This window comes from Lathyrus oleraceus, chromosome 3, assembly GCF_024323335.1.
Source record: "Lathyrus oleraceus cultivar Zhongwan6 chromosome 3, CAAS_Psat_ZW6_1.0, whole genome shotgun sequence".
In the NCBI taxonomy this organism is placed as follows: Eukaryota; Viridiplantae; Streptophyta; class Magnoliopsida; order Fabales; family Fabaceae; genus Lathyrus; species Lathyrus oleraceus.
The window spans coordinates 518,535,636-518,547,983 of NC_066581.1; the positions used below are offsets into that span (position 1 = coordinate 518,535,636).

Consider the following 12,348-nt stretch of genomic DNA (forward strand, 5'->3'; position numbering starts at 1 on the left):
AAAACATAATCTACGAATCAAACTTATAAGTAACCGGATTAGTTTGATTTTGTTATAATTTAAAATTTGGGAATAGAAGATCAACTCAACTTAATAAAATTTAAAGCGACTAGGCAAATCCTAATCCAAATGCACACTCCTAATTTTGTCTTTCATGACACTATTATATCTCATATGTATCCAATTCTTTATATCTTTATTTTATCAACTTTTTTTTAATAAAAAAAGACCTATTTATATCAAAATAAATAATTAGAAGGAAATTTAAACTATAAAATTATAATTCCGAATGATAAATATCTAACAACTAATATAGCAAAATTTAGTTCCATTTAATTAATTTAATTGATACATAAACATCTAATTGCAACGGCTCAACCTCAATCTTAATCTTCATTATTCTCGCTTATTTATTTTTATTATTGAATTTTGCTCTGACTTTAACGAGAATCCTAGCACGTGAAAGGCTTTGAATTATTTCACAAGGCCATGCAGAAGTTACACATTAAGAGCATTATTCTCATCATAATTCCATGGAAAACATTCAAAAGATGTTTCGGTAATTCTACATGCTCCATCACGATTTATCGACCAATTGCAGTGTGCTGGACAATATTTGACATCTCTGTTTTGTACAAAAATGTCAAAGTAGTGATATTCTCTTTCCCATTTAAAGTGACCCCATGAAAATCGACAAAACCATAAGCAATGTCCCACATAAGGTACATACACGACAGAGAAGCTGTGGATTTCACCATAATTGAGTGTATGAAACCCATCATCCTTATTTTTATCTTTACAATGAAGACGTAATGGAGTATCACTCATGTTGTTCCTAATCGCAACATTAACGGCAGGAAAAAAACCTTCAGACTTATATTCACCATTAGTCACCTGCAAAGCAACAAGAATAGTTATTAACATTGGAACCAAGAACACAATTTTGGAGGATGAAACCATCATGGTTCTATAATATATAGATTATTTGATGTATTGGTAATGAAACTTATGACTTACTTTTTGTTATTTATAGGGGACTTTTTGCTTTAAAAATTCAAAGTATTAGGAGGTATAATAAATGTAGTATGTGGGGGCAAAATTAATATGTAATATTAAATATAGATTTTAAGTATATGTGATTTTAGTCTAAAAATATTATATAATTATTAAATTATTTCTCATCATTATCCCATTTTTTTATAATATACTTTAAAGAAATTTACAAGCCAACAAAATTGGATGTATATATAATTATTTTAAAATTAATTAATTATATGTATGTGAGAAAATGGGAGATGCACTGACGGTGTAAATTTATTTTACACTGTCAACAAATTACGACCATGCATCCTAGCAAATGAGACTGAAAATTTTAAAATACCGAATGATATATCGTAAAATGATATCTTTTTATTGGATGACAGTGTAAAAAAAATTTAAACTTTCAGTGCATCACCATTAAACTATATATATATATATATATATATATATATATATATATATATATATATATATATATATATATATATATATATATATATATATATATATATATATATATATATATATATATATATATATATATATATAGATATAGATATAGATATATGTAAACTGTCAATACATCATAATCATCGGTTTGTATTACTTTTTAAATTGTTAAAATAAAAGTCAAACATTTTAAATAAATCAATTGTTATGATTAACTGACAGTGTAAAAAATCATTCCACTGTCAGTGTATATCAAATAAATACATATTATAAATATTAAATAAATACTCATATTCTAATAAATAAAAAATAACATAATTAGATGTATATTAAATAAATATTAAATTTAAAAAATGACATATTTGGATGTATATATAGTTGTTTTTAATATAATAAATTACTCATAATCTACTAAGTATATAAATAATTTTAAAAGAAATTTACAAACCCACAAAATTGGATGTATATATAATTATTTTTAAAATAATAATAGTCATATCAATTTCAATTATATATTTAAATATAATAAGTTACTTTTTAATTTAAAATATTTATTACTTAAATTTATACACATAATTTATTAAATAAATAAATATTAAAATAATTTATTGATAAATCAATTTATAAAATATATAATTTAAATAAATAATATATTAAAATGTAGAGTATTAAATTGGCATCTTCAAGAGTACATAAATATATTGTATCATATTAAATTTAAATGTTTTAAATTAATTTTAAAGAAAGAAATTTCAACACTAGATTATTTGACCAAAAAAGTTTATCCACTAGAAATTTCAACCACTTATCTACTTGATAATTTTTTTAGAATTAAAATTAACCTTTATAAAAACATAACTAATTTTTTTCTTAAGAGTTAATTCGTAAATTAAATAGGTCCATTATGTGAATTTATTATATTTTTAATAATAAATAAATGAGATTAACTACTATACACGGTCAGTGTAAAAAGTTTTACACCGTCGATTCATCAACATCATCCGTTTGTATTACTTTATAGATTTTTAAAATAAAAGTCAAACTTCTTTTAATATCCGACGTCTATGATTAACTGAAGGTGTAAAATTCTTTTACACTGTCAGCGCATTTCAATTAAACTCTTACTCTAAATAAATATCCATTATTTCAATAAATAAATATTAAACAAATACTCATATTCTATTAAATAAAAAATAACGTATGTATATTAAATAAATATTTAATTTTAAAAATGACATAATTGGATGTATATATAATTGTTTTTAATGAAGTAAATTACTCATAATCTACTAAATATATAAATATTTTTAAAAGAAATTTACAAATCGACAAAATTGGATGTATATATAATTTTTTTTAAAATAATAATATACATATCAATTTCTATTATATATTTAAATATAATAAGTTACTTTTTAATATAAAATATCTATTACTTAAATATATAAACATAATTTACTAAATAAATAAATATAATAATATATTTATTGATAAATAAATTTATTAAATATTATAATTTAAATAAATAATTCTAATCTATTAAAATATATAGTATTAAATTGGCATCTACAAAAGTAAATAAATATATTGTATAATATTAAATTTATATATTTTAAATAAATTTTAAAGGAAACAATTTCAACACTAGATTACTTTACCAAAAATATTTATCCACTAGAAATTTTAACCACTTATCTACTTGACAATTTTTTTATAATTAAAACTAAGTTTTATAAAACATAACTAATTTTTTCTTAAGAGTGAATTTGTAAATTAAATAGGTCCACTTTGAATTATTATGTGAATTTATTATATTTTTAATAATAAATAAACATCCATTACTTCAATAAATAAATATTAAATAAATACTCATATTCTATTAAATAAAAAAATAATGTAATCGAATATATATTAAATATATATTAAATTTAAAAAAATGACATAATTGGATGTATATATAATTTTTTTTTAATGTAATAAATTACTCATAATCTACTAAATATATCAATATTTTTTTTAAAAATTTACAAACCGACAAAATTGGATGTATATATAATTATTTTTAAAATAATAAAATACATATCAATTTCAATTATATATTTAAATATAATAAGTTACTTTTTAATATAAAATATCTATTACTTAATTATATACACATAATTTATTAATTAAATAAATATCATAATATATTTATTGATAAATCAATTTATTAAATATTATAATTTAAATAACTAATTCTAATCAATTAAAATATAGAATATTAAATTGGCATCAACAAAAGTACATAAATATATTGTATCATATTAAATTTAAATATTTTAAATTAATTTTAAAGGAAGAAATTTCAACACTAGATCATTTGACCAAAAAAATTTATCCACTAGATATTTCAACCACTTATCTACTTGACAATATTTTTATAATTAAAATTAACTTTTATTAAAACATAACTGATTTTTTATTATTAGTGAATTTGTAAATTAAATAGGTCCACTTTGAAATTACTATGTGAATTTATTATATTTTTAATAATAAATAAATATCCATTACTTCAATAAATAAATATTAAATAAATACTTATATTCTATTAAATAAAAAATAATGTAACTGGATGTATATTAAATAAATATTAAATTTAAAAAATAACATAATGGGATGTAAATATAATTTTTTTTAATGTAATAAATTACTCATAATATATTAAATATATAAGTATTTTTAAAAGAAATTTACATACCGACAAAATTCGATGTATATATAATTGTTTTTAAAATAATAATATACATATCAATTTAAATTATATATTTAAATATAATAAGTTACTTTTTAATATAAAATATCTATTACTTAAATATATATATATACGCATAATTTATTAAATAAATAGATATCATAATATATTAATTGATAATAAATTTTGTAAATATTATAATTTAAATAAATAATTCTAATCTATTAAAGTATAGAGTATTAAATTGGCATCTACAAAAGGACATAAATATATTGTATCATATCAAATTTAAATATTTTAAATTAATTTTTAAGGAAGAAATGTCAACACTAATTATTTGACGAAAAAAATTTATCCACTAGAAATTTCAACCACTTATCTACTTGACAAGTTTTTTAGAATTAAAATTAACTTTTATAAAAACATAACTAATTTTTTCTTAAGAGTGAATTTGTAAATTAAATAGGTCCACTTTAAAATTACTATGTGAATTTATTATAATTTTAATAATAAATAAATATCCATTACTTCAATAATTAAATATTAAATAAATACTCATATTCTATTAAATAAAAAATAACTTAATTGGATGTATATTAATTGGATATTTATATGATAAATTTATTTTTAATAAAAAAATATCCATTACTTCAAAAATAAATATTGAATAATTACTCATATTCTATTAAATAAAAACTAACGTAATTGGATGTATATTAAATAAATATTAAAATTTAAAAATAACATAATTTGATGTATATAGAATTGTTTTTAATATAATTAATTACTCATAATCAATTAAATATTTAAATATTTTTGAAAGAAATTTACAAACCGACAAAGTTGGATGTATATGTAATTGTTTTTAAAATAATAATATACAGATCAATTTAATTATATATGTAAATATAATAAGTTACTTTTTAATATAAAAATCTATTACTTAAATATATACACATAATTTATTAAATAAATAAGTATTATAATATATTTGACAAATAAATTTGTAAAATATTATAATTAAAATATATAATCATATTCTATTATAATATAGATTATTAAATTGACATCTACAAAAGTACATAAATATATTGTATCATATTAAATTTCAATAGTTTTTTAATTAATTTTAAAGGAAGAAATTTCAACACTAGACTATTTGACCCAAAAAAATAGCTACTAGAAATTTCAACCACTTATCTATTTGACAATTTTTTTTATAATTAAAATTAACTTTTATAAAAACATAAGTAATTTTTCTTAAGAGTAAATTTGTAAATTAAATAGGTCCACTTTGAAATTACTATGTGAATTTATTATATTTTTAAAAACATAACATTAATTAAAAATGTTGATTTATTTTGAAATATGAATAGAACATAAGATACATTTTTAGACAAAACGTAATTTAGTAATACACATTAATTAGCCTATCAAATGTTTAATATATTTTAAATATACAATATATTTATAAATAGAATCAAAGAGAGTATTTCTTTTGATTATAATTAATATTAACGGTTATGGATGTTAAATGTTTTACTCCCTCCGGTCTCATATGTAAGCAAAAAAAAAAAAATTCGAGTCTCAAATATAAGCAAAAATTAATTACAATGGTTACAATTAAATATACCATTCCAATTTTACCCTCAAATTTAGTTTTTCAATATTCATGTTTATTCCTATAATAACTCCACTTTTTACACTTCCAAAAGAGCATTTATTCTGAAACGTTGCATTTGTTATCATTGGCTTTTGAAAAGTCATATCCTATTATAAATGGTGCAGTATCATCTTGTACAAAACTCCATGAGTCTTGTTCTAAATTAATAAATAAGGGTAAATATGGAAAAAAATGTATATTTTCCATTACTTAAATGAATATATAGTCACTTTCTTAAAGGGTGAGTTTTTTTTTTTTTGCATATCATCGGTTTTGTAGATTGTCGTTTTTTTTTTCATTTTTTTTTAAATTTTGGATTGTAATTTTTGTTTCATTTTTATCGTCAACGGATGAATTGACTTGTGAATTTTAATTTTAGTTTCGTTTTTATCGTCAACGGGTGAATATATATATATATATATATATATATATATATATATATATATATATATATATATATATATATATATATATATATATATATATATATATATATATATATATATATATATATATATATATATATATAATTTTTATTTTTTTAGGGGGGAGTTTTTTTTACTATATAACATTGAATATTTTGGGACTTCTTCTTTTAGAGCAACACATTTGTAAGAGACCCATCAAGTATTCACTCAAAACCTTAAGATGATAGGTGGGTGGATTCTCTCACTTATAAATGTTCCAGTCTCTGTAAGACCCCAATTTTGACCATAAGATCCCTCATGCAATTTCATCATAAGCATTAACATTGAGATCATACCTTGGCATCCTCCTTACCCCTTTTCATTGGGTTTGTTTTGGGAGAGATCACCAAGCACTTTGTGATTGTATCATACTTGTATTCTATCATTTTCACTAACCAAAATACCAAAAATATGTCTTTGTATTTGCCTAACTCTTTTGTAGGTAGGGCATGATCCCATTGATCTATCAAGTTCACATCTAGGGTTTGAGACCCTCATGACAAAGAGCACAACCATGGATTGATACAAGAATGGTTATGAGCATCATATATGAGTATTAATGATCTCTACATGTTATTTTGGTCGAGCATTCTTCAAGAGTTTGAGGGTGATTTGTCTTGGAAACCCTAGTTTGACTGGGTATCTTGAGTAACTTCTCCAACAAGCGATCTCACCAATTGATCAAATTTCTCAAGGTACACTTCAAAATTCATCATCTTATGCATATATGATCTACCATGAGCCTAGAAAGTCAAGAGGATTGAAGATTAGCAAGTTGGTTGATGGTGGTTGGCCAGATGAATTCATCTGATCAAAACGGGGTCTCCCTAGACCCTATCTCCTACAATTTTCATCACATGAAAATGATTCCAAGAGAAAAGTTACTCTAAATGATATTCCAAACAACTTTCATGTTGAGACCTAGATCTAGTTTTTCTTGGAAAATCATTTTCTATGTTGAAACATTATAGGTCATTTTGTCTAAACCCTAATTTGAAAGTCAACTTCCCAAGGCCATAACTGGCTCAATTTTTATGATATGAAAGATTTTCAAGTTGTAAAATCAAATTCAAGATGTCTACTTCAACTTTGATGTTTGGAGTGAGAGCTGATTAAACTTTTATGAGCATGTGATATGAGGCTACACTTTTGACCTATACCATTGAACAAGTGATTTTTCCAAACTTCAAAAATGCATAACTCTATCATTTCAAATCCAAATGACATGAAATTGCTGACCAGTTTGAAGGTCTTTGAAAGAGCTACAATTTTGATGAAGACACGTTTCTCATTTGAAACTCACATAAAAAGTTAAGCAAGATGGAACATTGAGATATATGGCTTGACACTTAGAAAAAATTTCAACATGTTGAAATTTCCAAACTTCCACTTCAAAATTCATCATGATACAAGCTTCAAATGGAAAAGTGTCGAACATGAAAGTTGTTCCTCTTGATCTAACTTTTCCAAAAAGTCCAAGTTCATCCATTTTGGACAAGAATTGAATAGGTTGCGCATGGCTTGAACATGGTATCATCATTTGACAAAGATCAAACTTCAAATCTTCATACACACTTGTCTTGCAATCCAAGTTGATTTCAGACTCTCTTACACTCATTTGTGGACCTAAAGCAATGATCTCATGGGCCTGTACACGCCCATGCACCCATGCATCATCCATTGCCAATTTTGGAAAGTGATTTGGAAGGTGCAATTATCACTTGATTCAGCAATAAATAGAGCTCTATATGCTCAAAATTCAACAGACATTCGCACCAGCTTTGATCCTAAACCCCTAACCCTTCCATTTGAGAGGATAATCCTGAGAATTTCATCTTGAAATTAAGTTTGAATCTCACTATTTTGAGATTCAAAACTCCAGGGATCCAAGACCTTTTGTGCACTTCATTCTACTTCTGCAAGCATTCTGAGTGAGACCAAGCACGAGTCAAGGCAAGAACAGTTGAATCCAGACCTGCATTGAAGGTATTTTCCAGAAAATTTCATCTCTTTGATTCTCTCTCAATCTTGCTCAATTCTCTTGATTCTTTGGTTGTCTAAAGTCCTACCAATGTAGGCAAGAAGATTGAGTTGCTTAGAGGTCAAATCGAAGCAACTTAGTTGACATACCTCAAAATTCAACTCCTCGTATCTTTCTATATGTGAGGAGTTAGTTAAAACTGAGGTCAGATTCGTGCTCTACGCCATTTTTTCTTTCAGATCATGTCCTCCTTTTTCATTTTCTTGATGGTGATGAGTGAACCAGTCCGGTGGACCTCGCTTGAGAAGGTGACCGGAAGTCCAGCGTCGGTGATGTGTTGGACAGGTTCTGAGCCATTGATCTCATTTGAAATGTTTTAATCTCGCGCGTTGCTTGTAATTACCATTTGTGTTATGCATTGACTTGTGACTATGGTGGAAAGTACGCTGATGGCCACTTGATCTGCCACCTCAATTAATGAGGCAAATCAAGTGGTCCACATTTTTTTATTTTCTGATTTTAATATTTATTCCTTTGATTTTCATTAATTCATATTTAATATTGATCCAAAAAATATGAGAGTTTCACCAAAAAATTTCAAATAATTTCTTCTTTCATATTTTGAATTAAAATTATTTTTTGGACCATTATTAATATTTTTCATGATTTAATTGATTTTGCATTTTTTTAATTGTTTAAAAATATTTTAAAGTCTTCAAAAATTCTGAAAATTTATCTCCAAGGTCCTTTGACCTTGTTTGACCTATGATAAATCTCATGGTCATTTATTTGGTGTTTTGATGAGGTTTTAGGAATTTGACAAATCATATTTAATTTAAATGTATTATTTTAGTATTTTTAATTTGAATCAATGCCAAATAATTTTGTTGACCAATTGTGATGACTTGTTTGTGTTTGACTCTTGTTGTTGGGCCTTGGTCAAGGTTAATTTGACTTTGTCAAGTTAATATCATTGGATTTAGGGGATTGATGGAATGTACATTTCATCTCCCAAAATGAATGGATGATATTAATTTGGTAAAAGTCCTCCTTTGACCAATTTGTGTTTTGATCCATTCCCCTCCCACTTCATCTCATTCCCTTTCTTTATGCATTCATCTCATTTGCCCTATGATATCTCAAAGTCCTAAAGCTAGTTGATTGAAAAATTAACATGAGTATGGATGAGATTAGGCCACACCTTTTGCATAATCTTTTTGTGTGTGGTATGTTTCATGAGCATAGTCCATAATACTATGTCTCTAACATGCATTAACAAAAAAATTCTATTGCCCGACCTCAAATAGTTGTGACTTCTACATAAGTCCAATTACGATTGCTTAACATAGCGCTCAATTTGTGACATAAAAGGCATAGCATTCTAGTTAGTGAGATTGTAAGTCTCCCCTCTTTCATGGTATTGTGTAGAAACTTGACCTTTTTTCCTTCCTTTGGAAAATATCTTGGTTCAAGGATCCATGTTTGTGATAAGTGGGTTGAGTGTTCTCCAAAGAATATCTAAAAAATGAAAAGCAAAAGCAAAACAATACTAACTTCTAACCTATTAACAACTAACTTTTAATTTCAAGCCTTTTACTTTAATGTCATTTAATTCTAGCTTTTATACATTTTCCATTGTTCATATCATTCTAATTGTTTATGTTAATGCAATTCTCACTTTATCCACTTGGACCATATTGTGTGATATATTTTGTTTGTGTATACTTTGCTTGTTTGTGTGGTCTTTGACCATTAATGTACATAATAACAACAAAAACCCTAAAAAACTTTTGTGTGGACTGTTTGCTTGATCTTGAACAAATGGACTTTGAAATTAGGCAACATTCCTATGCTAAAGGACTTGGCCAATGCCAACTTATTGAGAAACCAAGTGTTTGCAATTTGAAACTTCATCTGATATATCATTCAAGATCCCTCTGAGTTCATCTGCAACATGATCATTGTGAAACTGTTATTTTGAACCTGTGACTTGTGAAATTCATCTGTTACATGGGCTAATTTTGAAGAAGATCATGGAATGGATAAGCTTGGATGTGGCTATCTTTATTTGATGCCTTTGCTCTTCAAGATAATATAATTGTGCATTTGTGTGTTGCTTGATTCTAAAAGTCCAAGGGCATTCTGGATTTCTATTGACATTCTTGTTTATTGGATTGCTACCCATTTGGTCAGATCTTTTCAACTCTTAACTTTTAATTTTGTGCATAGGATTAGTCCCTTCATCTTCTCTCCATTTATTTAATTTCAAAATCTCTCCCTCCCTTTTTCAAAATCTTCTTTGATTGAACTTATTTTGTTTTAAAACTTTGACCACTTTGCAAAAAGATAGAAACTTTGGCCTTATGCCATTGTATTTTTAAACTTCTTTTCTTAAATCAAACTTGTAAATAAACTTAACCATACTTGACTTAAACTTTCAAAAAGCCAAAAAAAGAACTAACTCATTCAAACCATTTTTAGGCCTTTGTGCCTTTCAAACTTAATTTTTGTTAAAAGCAATGCACCCACTTTGAAATTTGTATCACAAACTACGAGGTTTTGACCCCTCATTTTTATGTTGGTACGTAGGCACAAGACCAAATGTCTTGCCAAACACAAAAATATAATTAATGAATTCTTTTCTCATCCCCCCATTCTATTTGTTTGTAAACATCATTTTGTACCAAATACATATGCACATAAAAAGGGCTCCCTAGGAGTACCTAGGACACTTTGGGTGCTAACACCTTCCCTCTGTGTAACCAACCCCCTTACCTGTAATCTCTGACATTTTATTAGTTTTGATTTGAAAACTTCTTACTTTTGGGTTTTGTTCATACTTTTTCCCTTTTCCCGTGGAAACAATAAAAGCGCGGTGGCGACTCTTGTTATTTAATCTCTAGCTTATCCATAGCTTGATGATCATGAATTTACCGCTACAAATTTTAAGTGGCGACTCTGCTAGGGAGTAGTCTCCAGTGGGTTTAGCCTACTTTTTGTGTGTATATATTTGTATATATGTGATGTTTATATATATGTATGTGTGATATAATCTGCTTGTTGTGCTTGGTGATCTCTGAGTGGTGAGATAAGTTCTAACCCGAACTTGAGTGCAATTAAGATAGGAGGATGGTATAGTCATGTTCGACTTGTGTGGAGTAGTCCTTAACAAGTTGGCTTGAGATCCATCTGCTCAGTGTAGACTCTTTTGGATTTGGAAATGTCACACAAGTATTTGTGGTTAGGCATTACTATCTCTAATTTGGGTCTGAGAAGCTGAGGACCATAGAACATTTACCCCCACTTGGCCTATTTAGGACGTAATGCGGAAACTGTTTAAGTGTAGACTTGATAACAGTTGTTACGCGATACTACATTCATACGAGTTTCTCTTGAGAATATTATGGGTTGATGAGTCTGTCATCTTAACCTGTAATATCCGATAGATGGAGTTAAGACTCTAGGAACTTTTTAAAACATGATCTATAGGTTTTTATCCTTAGTTCACTCCTTTGGGATGGTTCTTACCCAGACTCCATGCTCGTGATTTACAACAAACCCTTGATTCTTGGTTGATCCAATCAAATCTTGTCAATATCAATGGAACTTGGGTGTTGATAAGGTGCAAACCATAATCCACCAAAATGGATGATTGATCTTGACAATGACTTGATTCATCCCTTGACCTTTGTTTGCCTTGTGTGTAATCCCTTATTTGTGATTATTGCATTCATGCATTCATGCGCATCATAACATTCATCACACGAAAATTTCAAGGAAATAAGGTATCATTTGCAAATATTTTCAGACCATGGATTATGGACGAAGGAACACTAAGAAGTACAGTTTCAGATGTCCCGACTTGAAAGAGTTAAGGAAGCTAGCATCTTTTATATTAGATCCCTTATACTTCAAATAACATTATGGGAAGCTTTTGTCTATCTTATCTGCTGATATGGTTGAAGGACTTCTGAGTGTGTTAGTGCAGTTCTATGATCCTCTCTACCGTTGTTTC

At 26.2% G+C, this 12,348-nt stretch overlaps 1 protein-coding gene across 1 annotated transcript; it reads right to left on the reverse strand.

Moving 5' to 3' along the window:
- Nucleotides 1-498: 498 nt before the first annotated feature.
- Nucleotides 499-963, reverse strand: LOC127131925 (S-protein homolog 19-like). The gene has a single exon (XM_051060808.1). It carries the CDS (start codon nucleotides 961-963, stop codon nucleotides 499-501), a length of 465 nt encoding a protein of 154 aa, XP_050916765.1.
- Nucleotides 964-12,348: the final 11,385 nt, after the last annotated feature.